Below are 21,202 nucleotides of genomic sequence, written 5' to 3' on the forward strand. Positions count from 1 at the left end.
CATTCGGACAGTTTAATTTCGGCCACCGATTCCGTAGTCAGGGGGTAGGACTGCCGACTGTCATCACGACGGTTCTAGGTTCGATCCTCGGCTTGTTAGTCTAGCGGCACTGATGAGTTGTGAAACAACGAAACAGGTCTGTATGTCGATGACTAAAATATATTTTATATATATATATATATATGTGTGTGTGTGTGTGTGTGTGTGTGTGTGTGTGTGTGTGTTTGTGTGTGTTCTTCTTTCTCTCTCTTCTTCTCACTCTCACTCTCTCGGTTACATAAAAAATAACTTTTATATAAGTTATTTAATTATAGGACACACAATTGTAATACTATAGACAACTTTCCCTAAGTGTTAAGAATTTAAAAAAAAAAAAAAGGAAAACTACAAGAAACAAAAAGAAAAAGAAGTTGGTAATCAGAACGAAGGTTATAGGGAGTAAGTTTAGTAGAAAGACAATGGAGAGGAAGTTGTACACTAATGCACACAAAGGAAACTTAAATAGGATTTTTGATCAAGGTGTGGCAGTGATAATGGTAAATACAGCGTGTTCTCAAAATATTGGGAACACAAAACGCCTTTTCTGGTGGAGTGAACGCTATTACTGGATCTGAAAAGAAATAAAAAATCAATAGGCTTACAAAAAACTTAATGCAGCTTTAAAATGACGCCAATTTTGTCTTACTACCATTCATAGTTAAGCAGATATGAGGACTTGAAATGTGGCCAAGGCTTTTGGAACACCCTGTATACTTAGAGTTAGTTTACATGCAGTTGTAGGAGTGACAATGAGTCTTGCGACAGTTTACGACAGTTAGGAATAATTTACGGACAATCCTGAGTGTGCAACAGTTGAGGATTTTGAGTTTTATACAGTCGAATGACGGTTGTAACTCGGAAAAAAAATCAAGATGAGCTTACGTCAACTGATGAACTCGGCCAAGACATAAGTGTTTAGAGGGTTGCTTCCCTCCTGCAATCCAGATCTCAACCAATATATGCAGAAATGTTTAGAGGGTTGCTTTCCTCCTGCATCCAGGGCTCAACCAATACATACAGAATGTGTTGGAATCTTTTGCTTCTCTCGAGTTTATGTTTTGAGTTGTATTTTTGATACTTGTGAACCAGTGCGCGCCTTCTCGCCAGCCGCCAATATGAGAGACGACAACACGGGCAAAAGATACGATGAAAGAGAAGACTGTTAAAACAGCGTTGAGGTTGGCGAGTGTTGTCGAGTGATAGTAGTACGTGGGGGGCACACATAGCAATATATATATAAAAGAAAATTCTTCTAATCGTCAACCACCTCCGCTTGACTTATTTTGTTCTTATTGACTCCCAACCGAATGAACCGTCCATATTCTGTTCGAGGCGATGAATAATTTGCTATGGGTGTGTCTTTTGCAATCTCCAACTTTCAATAAAGGCACATGCAAACAGAAAACTGCAATTCATATAATACTAGAAGATGGACCCAACGTTGCCCGGTATTAAACGTAATGTTGAATCCCTTTTAAAAAAAGTTAGAAAAAAAGAAGAAAGTGAGGCATATGTATGCAGGTAATATTTTTCTAAACATTTCACTTATTGTAAGTAAAACAAAAATACTCGAGCTGAGATCGAAACCCAAACCTAAAGACAGTTAGTCAGGTACGATAACCATTAGACTAGCTTGCGAAGACCGTCAAAAAGTGTTTTCAAACATCGTGAAACACTTGACAAACAGATACAAATCCGATGACACCCCCAAGTACAAATTTTTCAATTTTTACCCCTTAGTAGCCCTTTTTTCTGAATGAAAACCAGTTAAATGTTTTCCACATATCTGAATACTCTATATACCAAATTTCAAGTTTTAGATTTTTAAAAAATCGTTGAGTATATAAGTTGAGAAGTGTCCTCACACGCACACACATTCTCACTTTTACAGATATACTAGACTACCCGTGACCCGTTGGGTCAGTATGTTATGTTAGCTATGAAATTAATGTATGAGCGTAACACTTGTGATGTAAAGAAAATATTTTTTGTGACATAACAGAAACATTTCTATGAAAGTATATTAAAATGAAAAAAGAATATAGATAGATTTCTAGGGGTCGTTCTGTCTATAATTGTTTATTTTTGAAAAAGAAATTACAGCCACTGCATTATAAGTGGTTTGCCATACTTATAGGTACATGTGTACTGAACAGGTACCATAATACTTAAAGTTAAATTTGAATTTTGATATATCTTTTAATTTAAACGCGAAAACAAAATCAATTGGGATGCTGAAAATGTACACAGTAAAACAATACGTTTTATTGTCGCGTTGATTATTTATTTGTAACGCAAATTTTAAAAAAATCATATTTTCGAGGTTATTTATTTATGTTTGTAGTGTAGAAGAAAATGTATGAATGTTTTTTAAGAAAGGTGTATTAAAAAATGGAGAATAAATTAAACAAAAAGGAAGGCGGTGGGTAAATCGCCGTTGTAAAATGCTCTTCTAGTTGTCACCAGGTTAAAGTAGATTTATTTGTAAGAAAATTGCGTTAAAATAACGTAAATGTAAAATAAATGTAGAAAGTATTAACAATTGTATATTTGGATAATTTAAACACGAAAAAAACAATTTGGATACTGAAAACGTACACAGTAAAACAATATGTTTTATTGTCGCGTTGATTATTTGTTTATGTACGCATGCGCAAAAGGAAGTCGGAAACCGGATTTTGGGTTACAACACCCATTACAAGGTCATTTGAGTTTCATAATCATATAGATAGATATAGCCTATTTTTAATTTTTAGTTATGTCTATTATCATGGTAACAAAACATGTTGGGGTTTTGTTTCGTAGTCGGTGTATGTTTTTTAATTGTTGTTACTTTTCTGTGTTTTTATTTCAGGTTATTTGGGACGAAGTGCAGCAGCTGTATGCAACCGATTCCTGCCAATGAGTTAGTGATGCGTGCACTTGGCAATGTCTACCATTTGCGCTGTTTTGCTTGTGTGGCATGCGGGCACCAACTGCAAAAGGGCGACCAGTTTGTCATACGTGACGGACAACTCTTCTGCCGGATGGATTTTGAAAAAGAATACGGTGTTATGCCACTCAGTCCCAAAAGTAAGGCCATTTCCCGATGTCGATCTCTCTCTCTCTCTCTCTCTCTCTCTCTCTCTCTCTCTCTCTCTCTCTCTCTCTCTCTCTCTCTCTTGTTTTCTTTCGTTTGGTTTTATGGATACAGGAATACAATTAAGTCCTATGGAATCGACTGCGCTATGTATGAATCCGATTGACTAGACTGTAGTGCTTATTTACACATGTTAAAAAAGCCATAAAAATATAGCAACTTATCTTCAATGAATTGCATAGGACTAATTGTTTACACAATCATTGTGTTTTGGTATTAAACAACCTAAAAAAGGTTCATATGCCATAAAAACTTGTATGCAAGACGGACACAGTGTCAAACTAGCAGAGAATTTTACTTGAACACAGATGACTCGGGTTTCGAATCCTACTTAAGGGTCCAAAGAAGGGCAAAACTGGAGTCTAGAGCTTTTGTTCTGTTTCTTTTGTAGGATGTGGTGTTATATCCGATTTCAGAATCAATTACACATCCTCTCTCTTTCTCTCTCTCTCTCTCTCTCTCTCTCTCTCTTTCTTTCTCTCTCTCTCTCTCTCTCTCATACATACACATAAATACGTGTGTGTGTGTGTGTGTGTGCGGGAGAGATAGAATGTGTGTGTGCGTGTGTGTGTGTGTGTGTGTGTGTGTGTGTGTGTGTGTGTGTGTGTACACGGGAAATATGAAAAGCTTCTTTCTAAAGATATATTACAACATCTCTTTCCTTTTCGTGGGTTGAACACTCTCCGGAGGTTATGTTCGGTTAATAAATAAGGGGAACAGTTCCTTTTCCCGTCGTTGAAAATGATTTGTATTTCCTGTTTCTGATGGTATTTGACGGCTGAGTTGCATTGTCCGCAGAAAGTAATGAAGTTGTCGCATATGTTAATTTATATAAAATAGTAATTCTGTGAAATATTATTTACCAAAATTCGTTTGATTTTAACGGTATTTTAGCAAATTCACAGGAAATATACAAATTATTAGTAAATAAGGAAAAGGAAATAATACGAAAAACGTAATAAAGAGTAATCAAACACTCAGTGCGAAGTCTGCTATTTGCCATAAACCATAACCATAATCAGCATACTGTCTATTACTAAATTAAATATCGTTGGGATATAGCATGTAATCGATGAAGTCGATTGAATATCATTTATTTTTTATTTTTTAAGAACACATACCAATGATTACTGTAATTAACTATTTCTACTTTAATAAATGAGACCTTGCTACATCTCTCAGCTATGACGATTGTATAATCGATTTAAGTAAACTAAATAAACATTATTGATTTATAGTTTATTAGCATGGTGACCCGGTGTCGCACGGGATAAAATTGTATCATATTTCCATTAAAAGTTTATCTCTTTATGAATTTCTCTATCTTTCTCTCTTTTTTATTTTTTATTTTTTTTGTCCTCCGGTTTCCCCCTCCCTCTCCCGAGCCCTTCTTTCTTTGCTGTCCAGCCTATTCTCCTCTCTGGACATACACACAGACTACTTTTTATAAATTCTTCGAGGAATGAGTCGGAATAAAAGAAGTAAGTCCTTGATAAACAAAAATGATTTAATTAATTTTCGTTAATACATAATCTGGTTTTAAAACTCCTGAAAAAAACCTGCGTCAGTTTAAAATCAAATAATATTTTTTTTAATTTTAGATTTCATTCATTTAGTGCAACGCTGAGCAAAAAAAAATACTGACTTTGTGGGTATTTGTTTGGTTGTTTTTTTTTAACTTTTAGCTGAATATACAAACATCCTTACATAGACACAGACAACTGTCCTTGGTATCATAAATTTAAACTCGCGAATCTGCGTGGGACCCGCGTCTATATTATATATTTTTTTAATATGAAGTATGTTTTTAATTTTGTTTTATTTATTTATTTATTTGATGGAGCCGACATTTCGCAGTGCTCTTTCTTAAAAGAAGAATTCATTTCTACCAAAATAGCGAATCATTGAGCTCTTTGTGTTTCTATTGTCCAAAACACTGGCTAATAATTACCGTTTTAAACCCAAATTAGTCGACCATGTATACAGGCTTTCTCTGCGTTTATTCATACGCAGATATTGAAACTGTGTATAAATGCACGCGTTCTTTATTTTCGAACAATCTCTTTTCTACTTCTGTATGTGTTCTCTCAAATGATACGAACTCTTCTTTAATAATAATAATAATAATAATAATAATAATAATAATAATAATAATAATAATAAAAGTATCTCATTCATAATCCAGAAGTAGAAAAAAAAGTGCACGAAAATTTTTTTTTTTATGATTCAATGGGTAGCATGAAGGTGATCATATTTCATCTTTTTATGATATATATATATGTGTGGGTATGTGTATTGGTGTGTATGTGTGTGTATGTGTGTGTATTGGTGTGTATGTGTGTGTATTGGTGTGTATGTGTGTATTGGTGTGTGTGTGTGTATTGGTGTGTGTGTGTGCGTATGTATTGGTGTGTATGTATGTATTTGTTTTGTGTATTGGTGTGCATGTATGTATTTGTGTATTTGTGTGTGTATTTGTGTGTGTGTTTGTGTGTGTTTGTGTGTGTTTATTTATGTGTATGTGTGTATTTGTGGGTGTATGTATTTGTGTGTGCATGTGTGCATTTGTGTGTATGTATTGTGTGTATATTTGTGTGTATGTATAGTGTATTTGTGTGTGTATTTGTGTGTGCATGTGTGTATTTGTGTGTGTGTATTTGTGTATTTGTGTGTGTATTTGTGTTTATGTATTTTGTGTGTATCTGTGTGTCAGTGTGTGTTTGTGCATTTGTGTGCGTTTTATTAGTAGGGCTGTGGCAACAGCATATTCTTTTCATTGTTTTGACTCTTGAGTGTGTATTCGTTAATATCTTATATGTTTTTATATAGACTGATGTGGTTCTCGGTGGATTGGCTGTGTCTTACTGTGTCGGATATATACTTGAGAGTCAAAAGAACGAAAAAAATATTTTGTTGTCACAGCTCTAGTTATTAGGTACGAAATGTTAATCCTGTTTTTTTCAAAAGTTCCCCATCGAAATCATTTCATAAAATGCGTATAAAATACAACGTAACTAATGTATAGAAATGTAATATCTTTACTTACATACTATTTAACTAAAAAAACAAAAAAAGCTCTTTTGGAGGAGAATGTACGGCTTTCCTTAATTTTATTAGAGGTGCTTTATGCCAATTTTTTTTTAAATTTTGCCCAATAGGTTTACAACCTATAAGGGTAAATATAATGCAAAGGGTTCGATAATCGCTTTGTCTGTCGGGCTGGGGTAATATTGTTTTCATGCTGTGATGTCAATCCTCACTCCCAGGCTTTGCTTTCGCTCTAAGATTGGGTACGTTTATTGCTAATCGCATGACCTTGCGTCTAACCTCCTGGCAAAAGCGCAAACCGGCAGCGGTACTTGAAAATGTTAATCACAAAATCTTATGGGCGTACAAACAGATAAACCCATCCAAGCAAGAAGACCGGAAAAAAGAAGGAAAAGTCCTGCCAAATCATAGATTTCGCCGTTCCAGCAGGTCACGGGGTGAATATGAAGGAGACGAAGAAGAAAAGCAAATACACGGAACTGACTAGAGAGTTGAAAGGAAATATGGAAGATGAAGAAAGTCAAGATAACAACAACAACAACAACAACAACAATAACAATAATAATAATAATAATAATAATAATAATAATAATAATAATAATAATAATAATAATAATAATAATAGAAGCATTAGGAACAATCCCTAAAACTTCAGAAAAGGAATGGGAGAGATTGGAATTGGGGGGATGGTTGGGAAGATACAGCGAATAACAATAATAAACCTGGCTGAAATATTAAGGAAAACTCTTAAATGCAAGGAGTAATACGCATGAACTGCAATAGCTAACCAGACATAAAAAAAAAACTGCAATAGAAGTAAAGCAAAAAGAAAAATTAGATGGACATCGCCTGGCAAAACTGAAACCATATAATTGTACGTTAACCTATTAGCTTTAAAAAAATTGTAGTGTCGGCATCGACTGGCACCACGCCATGCAAAGACCCAGGGGAGAAAGCACTAGCCAGATATCCACTGTATGAGTGCAAAAAGGACAAGGTCTTTGGGGAGGCTTATTGCCACCCAAATTTCAGTGAATGCTAATGGTCGCCGCCAGTGAGAAATCAATAGTAAAGGACTGTTGCGATAACGCAACTTGATTTGCAATGGTTATCGAAAGAAGTAGAGAGTACTGGTAATCTGAGGAGACTTGTTGTCACCTCCGGGGAACACCACAGATTGTTGACAGAGAGAAATCATTGATTATGGTGTGTGTGGAAACTCCTAGTACAAATAAGAAAATATTACTCACTAGGAGTTCCCATACAGGTTATCATCAAATATTACTCACTGAACACAATCAGTGGTGTTGCATAAAATCTGGCAACAAGTCTTCTTATATTTCCAGTACTCTCCACTTCCGCTGATAATTATGTTAAATAAATTTGCGTTATCGCAACAGTCGCTTCACATTGACTTCTCACTTGCAACGATCGTTCGCCGTCACTGAAATTTGAATTTTATTAAGCCTTCATGTTATCATGGCGTGGATCGGTAAAAAGCATGAGGTGTACAGCGGCGCATCTCCGATCTCACTCGTTAAACATTGTGTCGCTTTCAAACATGATAGAAACCTCCTGTCATTCTTGAGATTTGTACGCAACTAGCCAACTAGTAGGTGGTCTTTAATACAAAAAAAAGAAAGAAAGAAAACCGGTTTTCATTAAACGGAAATGGAATCATGTAGCCTTTTCAAGGACGACAATTTTATCGTTCCACCTTGTACTGTAAAAAAAAACAGCTGCAAAGAAAAAGTACGGTGTAGTATCTGTTCTTAATTTATTTATCTTCAGTCAATGGAGGGAAAACCTTTCTATATTGAGGCAACTTTTTGGGAGCTGGTTTTCCCTCACATTAAAAACGTGGGGAAGCAAATAAATGCCAATAGATCATCTACTAAATTGCAAAGTCAATTTTTACTCTCGCTAGACAAGTACGAGTTCTCTTAGTGGCACATACGCAGCAGTACTCCATCTTTGAGTTTGAGTTATCGCGCTTAAGTTTGAAATCGCACTGTTATCGCAAAACGCGTAAATTAAATGGATGTATATGAAGTTATAGGTCCGTTCTTGCTGTTTTTTGTTTGCTTTGTTTTTGTTGTTTTTGTTTTTTTGTTTTTTTGCTTTGCTTTGTTTTTTGTATATATATCTGCTATCATTTGATGCATACATTTTATGCATCGAATACACATTTGTATCTTTCTGTACGATGCGCCGACGGACGAAGGGGTAGCTGGTTTAATGTACAGCACCGCTCTGCATTCATAAGCCTAGGGCAAGTGGACAAATTCTCTCTGCTGAACGTGAATGTCCCGCCTACTTTGATATGAAACCAGACGCACTCAATCGTATCTTTATTTATTACGAAAATCTAGAAAATATGTAAGAGTAGGGAAGAACTTGTGTGCGTGTGTGTGTGTGTGTGTGTGTGTGTGTGTGTGTGTGTGTGTGTGTGTGTGTGTGTGCAACAGAGAAACAGTATAATGTATGTATATTACGATATGCGTGTGAACATAGAATGTGTGTTTGTGCATAGGTTCTAAATGTTTGCGTGTATGTGAGCCTAGGTTGCATGTGTTTGAGATTACAGTGTGTGAGTTTTATATGTCTACAGTGTATGAAGTGTGTGTGCGTTTAGTATGCATGTGTGCATGTGTGCATGTGAATCCAGAGAGTGCGTATGGATTTAGATTGTGTGTGTGTGTGTGTGTGTGTGTGTGTGTGTGTGTGTGTGTGTGTGTGTGTGTGTGGGTGGGTGGGTGGGTGTGGGGGGTGATAGAGAGAGAGTATGAAAGAAAACGCTTAGAGTATGTGTATGAATCAAGCGTGTGGTGTGCGAGATTATGAGTGAGTCTAAATGGTGTGTGCGTATAAGTCTGTTATGCTTGTGAAAGTATGTGTGTGCGCGTATATTAATCTGCAGTGTGTGTGAATTCTTGTTTTATCGCTCCGCTACAAGGTCAAAGTTAGACACAAGGTCGTTTTTTAAAGTGAAGGAAATCTAATTCCATAAATCAACCATTTTATTTTGTCTGAAATTTCAGATTTTCATGTTTTAAACTGTACACATACACACACATACACATACACACACACACACACACACACACACACATATATATATATATATATATATATATATATATATATATATATATATATATATATATATATATACGGCATAATCTCGTGTGCACGCTGGTTCTCGTCAGATCACTGAAGTTAAGCAAAGCTGAGCCTGGCTACTACCAGATGGGTAACCTGTATGTGCTCTCAGCTGATCTCGGCATATTTTTCAGTCATCCTAAGTCTTCACTTGCGACTGGTTCTTAACAACGCCCTATCAGGAAGGTGTGGTTGGAGATTGCGCAACTCTTGTTACAAACATTTTATACAGTGGGTATATATAGTCTGTGAAGACTGAAGGAAGCTACCATATATTCTCTCACACATACAAGCAACACAATTTATACACGCAATATAGACTATATATATATATATATATATATATATATATATATATATATATATATATATGTATGTATATATATATATATATATATATGTATATATATATATATATATATATATATATACAAACAGTTCAGTCTGGTTTTGCTCGTGCCCTATGTACTGTTCATACTTCTTTTATGTGCATATATATATATATATATATATATATATATATATATACATATATATATTAAAAAGTTTGACTACATCTAAAATTTCAAGTGTTTAGATCCAAAATTAGTGAAGGAGTTTGGTAGAGTCTGTAAAAGTAAACTCTTTCAACATTAACCTTTTTGGAAGCCAAATTGTCGCCCAAAAACTGATTAAAAAGCTTTTCTGAATACACTATGTAAAATTTAAAATGTTTAAACGAAAAATTGGCTGAGTAATTGGATAGAGACCGCAGAGATCCAATGTTTTTAAATTTTGACCCCAATTTTGTCCTCTTAACATTTATTGTTTTGGGCGAATTAAAAAGTTTGATCCATGTCCAAGTAACCTGCATCTAAAATTTCAAGTGTTTAAACCCAAAATTAGCGGAGGAGTTTAGTAGAGTTTTCAAAGGTTAAATCGTTGAACTTTGACTCCTTGGCAGCCAAATTTCAGGCCGAAAACCGATTAAATTTTTCCAAATCTCAATACCCCTTATGTCAAATCTAAAGTCTGTAGACTGAAATTGACAGAGTAGTTTCGTAGAGAAATGTACACACAGATACAGACATGCACACATGCAAACAATTTCATCCATATATATATATATATATATATATATATATATATATATATGATAGTGAAAGGAGGATGGAGAGAGAGAGAGGGTTTGTAACAAACAAAACTGAAAAGGCCACCAACGAGATTGTTATGGATGCATACACGCAAGGGATTTTGAATGTATCAAGGTGGATACCCGCGTCGTGAAACGCAATATTTAAAATTTAAATATCAAATAGCTGGTCTTTATGTTAATAATATTCATCAAATTTTCGTTTTTATTTTACTCCTCCTCCTTCTTCTTCTTCTTCTTTTACTACGATATATATATATATATATATATATATATATATATATATATATATATATATATATATATATATATATATATATAGCTGAATGCCTGTCTGTGTATGTCGTCACGAATAGGCTCCTATATGGTTGACTATTTTAAAAAACTGATTACATATAATGATAGATGTATCTAGACACAGGAATGGGTATGTTTGATCTGGCAGAACAGTGGTTCATTAAAATTGTGGGGTCTGCGTTCGCGCCTGGTCCATAAAGTATGGAAATAAAAAAAATTTAAAAATTTAAAAAAAAGTTTACAAGGGTTTTTGATATAGATGTACATAATAATACTTTGATAAGTATGTTTTAACTTAAATAAGGGTGGTATAATAAAATTGTAGGGTCTGCGTTCGCGCCTGACCTCCAGAGAATGGAAATAGGCACAAACTTTAATAAAGACTTTTCATATCTATCTGCGTAAGTATACTTTGATAATTATGTTTTAGTTTGAAGAAATATTGTATAATAAAATTATGGGGTGTTCATTCGCGCCTGACCTCCATAGAATGGAAATATGTCACAAAGTTTAACAAGATTTTTTAATATAGATCCCCAGAATATTGTGATAAGTGTTTCAGTGTGAACAGGTATGGTATAATAAATTATGGGATTTATCTGTTTTATTTTTACTTTCATCATATTTTGCTTTTGTTTTGATAGCCTCAAATTCAACCCAAATCTACAACCCTTCCTTTTCATAACCTATCATACTTTCATAAATCAGAGTCCATTTTCTGCAGGCTGTTTTTGAACCCAGTCAAAGACGGGTACTTTTGCTAGTATATATATATATAAGACGATCCTCTGCTTATTTTGGTATTGTTTCTATTTATTTGTATCCCCACGAGGGAAAATGAGACACAAGGTCATAAGATGAAGTTCTGTTGCCACATCTGAGCAGCAGCTGTTCGGTGCTCCTATCCTGCCTTGATTGAATTCAAAATCGGCTTGGAAATCTAGTAGTAGTAATCTTTAGTTATTTTCATGACAAGTGCTCGTCTGAGCTTCAATTTATGGATCCTCCTTGTCAAATATTCACAAAAAACACTCGACTAGCTTATAACCACTATCAACAATTTCTGCCACTCTCTATCTGTGCTTAAATGTAAACGCAGATTCCACAAACACAACTTCTTTCCTAGAACCACCCACCTGAGGAACACTGTCTTATATAAACATGCTCTTGTTGACTCGTTCTCTTAATAATCAAGTTGTGTCTAACTCACACCATTAACGACTACTACACTACCACTTTACATTCATTAATCCTTATCCCCGAGTGGCCTTCGGGCCTTGATAAGTGGTAAATCCCTTGTAAAAAAGAAGAAAAAGTCGCTTTTAATGCGATGAAACATTTACAATTACCTTAGTCAAGAAGAATTTCCTATTTCACTGACTAAAGGCAGAATTAATCAAGTGTAGCATCAGAACAGATACTACACTTTGTTAGTCGGTCGGGACTTCTACTTGAACTTAAGCAAGGGCGGTTCAAGAGAAATACGGTTATATATTGCGCAATCCTGGCTTTACAATAACAACCTTTATAAGAGGTGTCCATTGTCTCTCGAGACGAAACGGAAGCTTCCCTCCTTTACGGTGACTAATTATTGCTGGAACACTTAATGAAACTGTAAGAGTTAGATGACGATTGGGAAGCGCCTCTTGTTTATAAATACGAGGTGTCTTCAATAAGTTTCCATACTTTTTTCGTATGGGCACTTTTATTGATAGTACACACATGGAATTCTTGTCCTCTTCGAAGTAATCTCTTGTTGTTGTACCATTCCAACAACTTCAGGAAGGGTCCATGGAAGTCCTCTTGTGTAAGCGTGTCAATGATCTTCGTCACCGCCTCTGTCATCTCCTTAATTGTCTCATAACAACAGCCTCTAAGGTTTTCCTTGAACTTAGTGAATAACCAAAAGTCACAGGGAGTAAGGTCTGGACTATAGGGAGGGTGAGGAATTGTCTTGATACCAATCTTGCTGTCATGACAACGTCTTTTTTCTGATCTTCTCTGGGCATCATTGAGACAAACTTGGTGCAAATCTTCCGCATCTTCAGTTCTTCGTGAATAATTGCGTGTACAATTCCCACACAGACATCAAACTGTGCACTTATTGTCTCTATAGACATACGGCGGTCCTTATCCAAGAAATTCTTTATTTGGCCGATCAAACAGAAATATTCATTTCGAACGCTCCCCTATCTCGGCAAAGAACCTACTATTGATTTTATACATCTGACCCTTCTGCTTGTGCAGTGATAAAATTCTTAAAATGCACTTGCGATATTATGTTGCATAAAAGTGTTTACTTTATTCAAAATCAGCTTTAATCAGATCTATTCGATTATCGATTTTCAACACTTATCGGATGTATTTCGATACAAAGCCGATTTAAGAACACTACTAGACACATAAAGTATATTTATGTAAAATTTCATAAAAATCGGCTGAGCCGTTTTGGCGTCTATAGGAAACGAACTCTTTCACACACACACACACACACACACACACACACACAGAAGAAAAAAGTGCCTTTTATATATAAGTAGGGATATGAACAGAGTTTAAAAAATAATGCCTCCTATTTTTTGTTCCGCCTCAATGGACCAGACGGCTGGCATTGTTATGGTGACTGAACTCATGCATTCATAACCTGAAAGTTTCATCTCTGTGTTGCAGATATTGACAGTGTGAGACTCTAAGAAAACAACATTTGTCATGGACAAGCATCAGAAGCAGAGATGCATCGTATAATTCCTCTAGTCAGAAAAAATTGAGCCGATCAACATTCACCGGTGCCTGATGAACGTTTGCAACGCCGATGCAGTTAATGTTAGCACAGTTAGGAGATGAGTTCGTCGATTTCAGAGTGACGAAATAGATGTGAGTGACAAAGCGCTTTCCGGTCGTTCGTGCTTGCCACTACTCATTTGCCGACAAAAAGGCATTTAAAACGGTGATAACTATGTAGAAAAATAAATAGCGCAGCACAAAAAAGTCACTCATTTTAATGGTATTACTTCCGTCTTCGTAGCTCTTCAACTTTTTTTTTTTTTTGGTAAAAAATAGACTGTACTACTTTTGTAATGACCCTCATATATATTTATGCGCGTAAAAAATTTAAACATTTAAAAATAAAAATAAACAAATACGTTCGGACAATAAAAAGGGCGACGCATTTATATGCAAAAACAAAGGGCGGATAACTCCTTCATTGCTGAGGTAAACGAGCTTAAATACAAAAAACAGCGTTTCAAACTGTTAATATCGTTAAAAAATAATAATAGATCTTGTGTGTGTGTGTGTGTGTGTGTGTGTGTGTGTGTGTGTGTGTGTGTGTGTGTGTGTGTGTGTGTGCACCCTGTAAAATGCAAAAGTTAGCAAGGTGCCTTGTTCTAGCCTCGGACAAAACAATTTCAAGTGGGAAGCATAAAAGCAAATAGCAAGTCAGACATCACTGCACTGAAAGGGACGGCTAGAATCCTGAAAAGATCTCTTGGTTGGACTCACTAAAATAGGGGTAAATGTCAGACATCTGGTAGGATGTCCCATCCCCTAGAAGAAAAAGTTTAAGAAAAATGAAAAAAAAATAGAGAAAGAAATCCTCCATTCTCATAAAACGTCAATTGTGGGAGTAATTTTCTTTAGGTCATTAGAAATTATGGTAATTTACAAAAATTTATATTAATGACGTAATTCTATGAATAATTTAGTAAAACATCTAGATAAAGAGCAACTGCAGCCACTGTCAAAGCATAATTTTGTCCGTCAATTTTGACAGAAGGCGTACATTTGTAGTCTGTATACATAAAGATCTTTTATAGTATTCAACTAAAAAAACTATAACTAAACGTGTGAATATGATGCACATTCGCAATGGCGTCACCCTTGCACAGGAGAGTGTTGGTTCAAGGGAGATAACTTATATCTTATGTTTGTTTATTTTTCAGGTGATGATGGTGAGAGTTTTGACGACGTTGAAGGTGAAACCGCCAAAGGACCGAAACGACCCCGAACGATTCTAACAACAAGCCAGAGGAGGAAGTTCAAAGCATCCTTTGAAGTTAATCCAAAGCCATGTCGAAAGGTTGTTGTTGTTGTTATTATTATTATTATTATTATTATTATTATTATTATTATTATTGTTGTTGTTGTTGTTGTTGTTGTTGTTGTTGTTGTTGTTGTTGTTATTATTATTATTATTATTATTATTATTATTATTATCATCATCATCATCATCATCATCATTATCATCATCCGTATTCGCTTCGGCCGTTATCATGCTGTGCATCCCTTAAAAGGAAAGTGGAATATTCCAAATAAATAATAAAACAAAAATAAATTGGTGTCGCTTTTAAGGCAAATCTAATAATAAAAATGATTTGTTTTCCTTTGTCTTCGGGCCAAGATCAAAGTGTAGTATCTGTCTTCAGATGCTACATTTCAATTTCTTTTATTATTATTATTATTATTATTATTATTATTATTATTATTATTATTATTATTTATGTTTTTTTATCAATTTTCACCCCAATTAAGACTACAGTGCCACTTTGAAGTAGGGAACTACTATCGGAGAAATAAGTTGCAGGGTATTATTAAGGGAGTTGGGCAACAAGATGTCTGTTTACACTACACTTAAACTTCTGCACGTCAGTACAGTTGGGAAAGCAGAAGCCCGAAAGTGAGTTCAAAAGTCTAGTAATTCTGGGAAGAAACTATTGAAGTAGAAGGCTTTCTTACATCTAGGGATCTCTACTACGTATGGGGTGGGATTTAGCTGCTTGTTGGGTTTGTCGGAGGTATTTACGTCGAGGGGGTACAAATGCGTGTAGCTCGTCAGGGCATTCACCATTAAAATACTTGTAGAACAGGCAGAGGAATGCAACATTTTGTCGATGGGACAGAGATTGAAGCCTAGATGACAGTTCAGGATCTATCAGGTTGGCGACTCTCTTTTGAACCCTGTCCAGGAGTGAAACTAGCAGCAGATGCACCAGCCCAAATGTGACAACAGTACTCCATACATGGGCGAATGGTGGCCTTATAGAGGTACAGGATAATTTCAAACGTAAGTAACTTTCTAGCACGGTAGGGAGAGCCCACCCCTTCTTCGCAGCAGCCTTGGCAATGCTCTCAATGCATTTCTTCCAATTCATGTTCCATGTGAACGTTAGGCCGAGGAGTTTAGAGGAAGTACTTTCAGGTAATGTGTTTTGAGCCATTGCTATTGGTGGTAGAGAAGGTTTCTTCTTCTTCTTCTTCTTCTTATTATTATTATTATTATTATTATTATTATTATTATTATCATTATTATTATTATTGCTATTAGTGTAAAAGACGCTTAAATATATTTTAATTCATGCAGGTTTCGTATTTATTATTACAGAGACAACCGTCTATTGAATATTAAATTGTACGTAATATATAGTACTGATTTCAAAAGTTTTTAAAAAATTACTTGGGTGCCATCAACTAGAATCGAAACCTAAACATTTAGTGTCTCGTGCTGATGTAATTATGGAGAGATAAGTAAGAAATATTTAATATTAAACGACTTGAGAAATCAATTGAATTTGCGCATGCGCATAAAGAAGTAAAAATATGTTTTATTTAATTGGAATTTATTATTGAGATGAGTATTATTTATTAATTGAATGCAGTTAGGAGATTCAGAGTTCCTATCCCGTCGCGGTTACCACCTGACGAAAGTCAGAGGAATAGTTGGCCGAAACGTCGTGAAACAACTAAGAAAAGATGAAGATAATAGTCCGCAATAAATAAAATTAATAAAAATATGTTGTCAAGTTGAAATGAACATTTTGCATTTCAACTTGCCGATATATCTGTACGCATTATTCATCCAAACAAAGATTTTACTTGTTATGAACCATCTTTGGTGTATGATTACTATTTCTTGTTAATTTCAGTGTTATGTGACCAGTAGTTTAAGAGTTTATCGGTTAAATATTTACAGACAGACAGATAAATAGATACATATATACACATCTACTGTTTTATTTATATGAATTATTATTATTATTATTATTTCTACTCAGAAGGAGTTCTCACACGGTAGGAGGTCATTAATAAAGATTACTCACTCAGTGACAACAAATCTCCCCAGATTTCCAGTACTCTCCATTTTTTTCGATAACCTTTGCAAATAAATTTGCGTTATCGCAACAGCCACTTGCTGTTAACTTCTCTCTCGCAACGACCATTGGTCTTCACTGGAATTTGCGTAGCAACAAGCCTTCCAAAATTGCTCACTGACAATAACAAACGATTATTACGTGTTTTGTATTTGAATGGTTTATAAAATAAAACAGCAATATTATTTTCATTTTTTTTTTTTAATGTAATATTTTTTTAAAAAAAGCACAACGAAAGGAAATAAACTTATAAAAGCGCAAACCTGATCATAGTGATTTTTTTTTCTTTTGCTTTTTAGGTACGGGAGTCGTTGGCTGCTGAGACGGGTCTAAGCGTCCGAGTTGTTCAGGTGTGGTTCCAAAACCAACGAGCCAAAGTAAGAAGAACGCATTCTTCTTTCATTATTTTTATTGATATGTTAATTTGTTTACCATTTTCTCAGTACTTACCTGTACAATCACAGAATCGATCATACAAATCACATAAATGGATCGATTAAAGTTCATTTTTATATTTATCAATTATAACAAATAATCAAATTAATCAATTTTACTATTTTGTGCGTCTCTCTCTTTCTCTCTCTCTCTCTCTCTCTCTCTCTCTCTCTCTCTCTCTCTCTCTCTCTCTCTCTCTCTCTCTCTCTCTCTTTATATATACCGGACAATAAATTAGTTTAACTGAAAAACGATCAGTTAAAAAAAATAAAAATTAAATTGAAACAAATAATGTTTGCATACTTACTGTTCTTAAGGGCCCAGAGGAGTCGTGGAGATGATAAAACCCGTATTTTTAAATAACTACATAACTATATTATATTATAAAAATAAATATCTATTTATATATATATATATATATATATATATATATATATATATATATATATATATATATATATATATATATATATATATATTAGGCACCGCCAAAACTGGGGGGGGGCAGGTCAGTACTTTTTGACGGACCGTCTTTTTAAAAATCTACCAAAAATCAGGTAATTATCCGATCAATACGAAATTTTCAGCGATTATTAGGAGAAGAATGAACTTTATAACAGTGTACTTATTTTTCATAAACGATATTTATATATATTTTTTTTTTTGCTTACAAACCCCCCCCCCTTGTTTTGAAGTGGGAACAAATATGCTTAAAATAATCATCTGAGACTGAAATCAACATATTGTGTTGTAAGGGACAGAATTATAGATTCAAAAAAAAAAAAAAATTGTTTGCATACCTTATTTTGACGTCTGAATATCAGAACTTCGATTGTGTTTAATTATCCCGCTTTTGAGTTTTGAAGTGTGAAATTCGGTGAATATGTTAAGTAAAATAATTAATTTAAGTTAAGCAAAACAAAAAAAAAATTTTTTTAATATTTATACGAAAAAAGCTATTTTAAAATTTTTGATAAATAAATTAACAATTTTTTTTTAGCGAGCCGAATAATGCATGACCATTATTAAACAGGGCATGCTTTGAATAATCGATACCAAAAAAAAAATTCGATAAATATTGTGCCCTTTGTGTTAAAAATAGCATCTTTTTTTTCGATCCCGTTTGAAAACGTTTGCCGCCTTTGACTATGGTGGACCAAACGCGCTGAAATAATTTTTTTTTATTCTGCTTTAAATTGCCCCCCCCCCATTTTGGGGAGTCTGGCCCCCACACACATACACATTAAAACCCAAACGCATACAAATGGTCACCCATCTGGTACTGGCCAGCCTCAGCTTAATAATACATTGAAATTTTCGTCACTGAAAAATAAGTTTTTTTTGGCCTGTTTGGTCTTCCATAGTTTGCTTTTTATCAGACGAAAACGTAAACAGAGTCGATCTGAACTCTACGTCAACGCGAATATCTGGTTACCTATATGAATAAGTGGAATTATTTGAAATTCAGGTACTTATATTATAATATTTTTGCATATTCTCTTAGAAAATCATCCTAAATCTTAGTTAGACAATAAATAAATTAATTAATTATTTCAAAAACCCTTTTTTTTTAATATTTAAGTACGTTTTTTGTGCAAGACAAAAAATGTCAATTGTTAACTTTTTGGGAAGATTTAACATTTAAAATTGAATTAAAAATAGTAGAAAAAGTTTTACATTATTCTGTTTTCTATATGATAAAATTCAGGGTTTTATCTTTCTGGAAAAAAAAAGTTACTCAGAAATAATGGATTTTAATAAACGTAATTTCGTTTTAAAAAACAACAACAACTTGATTTTGCGGCCATTTTTGGCGGTGCCTAATATATATATATATAGTAATTTATAAAATATATATGGCGATTAAGCTACACTGAATATTCTGCGTTTCATCCAACTATAGGATTCGTCAGGCGTAGTTGGATGAAACGCAGAATATTCAGTGTAGCTTAATCGCCATATATATTTTATAAATTACTAACTAGCTCTACCTACGAATTGAGCACTTTTGAAGTAAATACTTAAAGTTTACGCATAAATCTATACCTTCGTATATTAAATTTATGTGAATAAATGAAGTAGTTATATATATATATATATATATATATATACATATATATATATATATTCATATATATATATATATTCATATATATATATATATATTTATATATATATATATACAGGTATATATATAAAAGTGTTTAATTATATAATTTAATTATATCATATAATTATATCACATAATTATATAATTATATTATATAATTATCTAATAATATAATTACCTAATAATATAATATAATGATACCACTATATAACATAATTATATAATTTAATCTTATAATATAATTATATAATATAATTATATCCTTATATAATTATATAATTTAATCTTATGATATAATTATATAATATAATGATATAATTATATAAAATAGTTATATTATTATAATTATATAAGAGACAATCAGAGAAATTAGGATAACTGATCAATGTTCTGACTTTAACGTCTTTCGTCAGCGTTCAATATTATTATTATCATTATTATTATTATTATTATTATTATTATTATTATTATTATTTATTTATTTACTTATTTTTATTATTATTATTATTATTATTATTATTATTATTATTATTATTATTATTATTAGATTATTGAACCTCGACGAGAAGTGTTAATAGTCGAAACCTTTGTCGGTTCTTCTTAATTGTTATATATATATAGGCGGTAAAAAACTGTTAATTCACTGCCCGCATAGCAGCAGCCGAATAGAGCAATGTTTATAAGCTGGCATTTAGGCGGTAAGGTTTCGATCCTGGCTTGAGGTCGTTGTTTGTCTAACTGTACTGATGAGCTGTGAAACAGCGAAACAGTACTGTATGTGAATGACTATAATACTCCCTATCTTGGGTTGAGCATATTCGGAAGTTATATACAAACTATCATTGGCATATTAAGCGATGATCTTTGTGTAAACAAATTGAGCTTAGGTATTTGGACAGTGTCAAAGTGTCAAAACACTGTTCATTCACTGCTCGTATAACAGCTGCCGAATGGCATTCAGCCAGTCAGGTTTCGATCCTGGCTTGAGGTAGTTGCTTTTCCAGCCGCACTAATGAGTTGTGAAACAGCGAAACAGTACTGTATGTGGATTATATATATATATATATATATATATATATATATATATATATATATATATATATATAAACAATGGTGTTTCATCTTTTCGATTAACACCGGTCGATAGATTCGAATCCGGCAATAGAAGCCATTTCCGACTCCAGTAGCAAGCGCCTAATCAATTCGGCACACCGTGAGAATTATTGTTGAAATTTAAACATTTATTTGTAAATATTTTTAACGTCTGTTAGAGTGGTCTAATCATTATATGATGATCTGCGCATATATATATATATATATACATATATAATTTACTATATATATATATATATATATATATATAACTTGCAACATACATATATATATATATATATATATATATATATATATATATATATATATATATATATATAAGGTAAAATTAAAAGCACAGAACAATGCGAGATTTTTTTTTATATATAGAGTAAAATTAAATGAAAACAAAAGAAATAAATTTCTTTTTTTTTGTTGTTTGTTTTTTTCTTTTTCACACAAATTTTAACTCTAAACAACAGTAAATTTTTTTTCTGTTGTATTCAATGGTGTTATAAATCTCAATATATTTCAAACCTATTAGTCCTTTTTAAAAAAAAAAATCTCGCATTGTTCTTGGCTTTTAATTTTACCTTATAATT

At 33.4% G+C, this 21,202-nt stretch overlaps 1 protein-coding gene across 1 annotated transcript in view; it reads left to right on the forward strand.

The window, feature by feature from the left end:
* Positions 1 to 21,202, forward strand: part of LOC145285822 (LIM homeobox transcription factor 1-beta.1-like) — a 277,005-nt gene that overhangs the window by 243,183 nt on the left and 12,620 nt on the right. The window contains exons 4-6 of the mRNA XM_080134241.1: positions 2,894 to 3,111; positions 14,759 to 14,895; positions 17,263 to 17,340. Coding sequence (XP_079990367.1) covers positions 2,894 to 3,111; positions 14,759 to 14,895; positions 17,263 to 17,340 — 433 coding nt within the window. The remainder of the gene's footprint in view (positions 1 to 2,893; positions 3,112 to 14,758; positions 14,896 to 17,262; positions 17,341 to 21,202) is intronic.

Source organism: Euprymna scolopes, chromosome 10 (assembly GCF_053919585.1).
Source record: "Euprymna scolopes isolate OS-2025 chromosome 10, ASM5391958v1, whole genome shotgun sequence".
NCBI lineage: Eukaryota > Metazoa > Mollusca > Cephalopoda > Sepiida > Sepiolidae > Euprymna > Euprymna scolopes.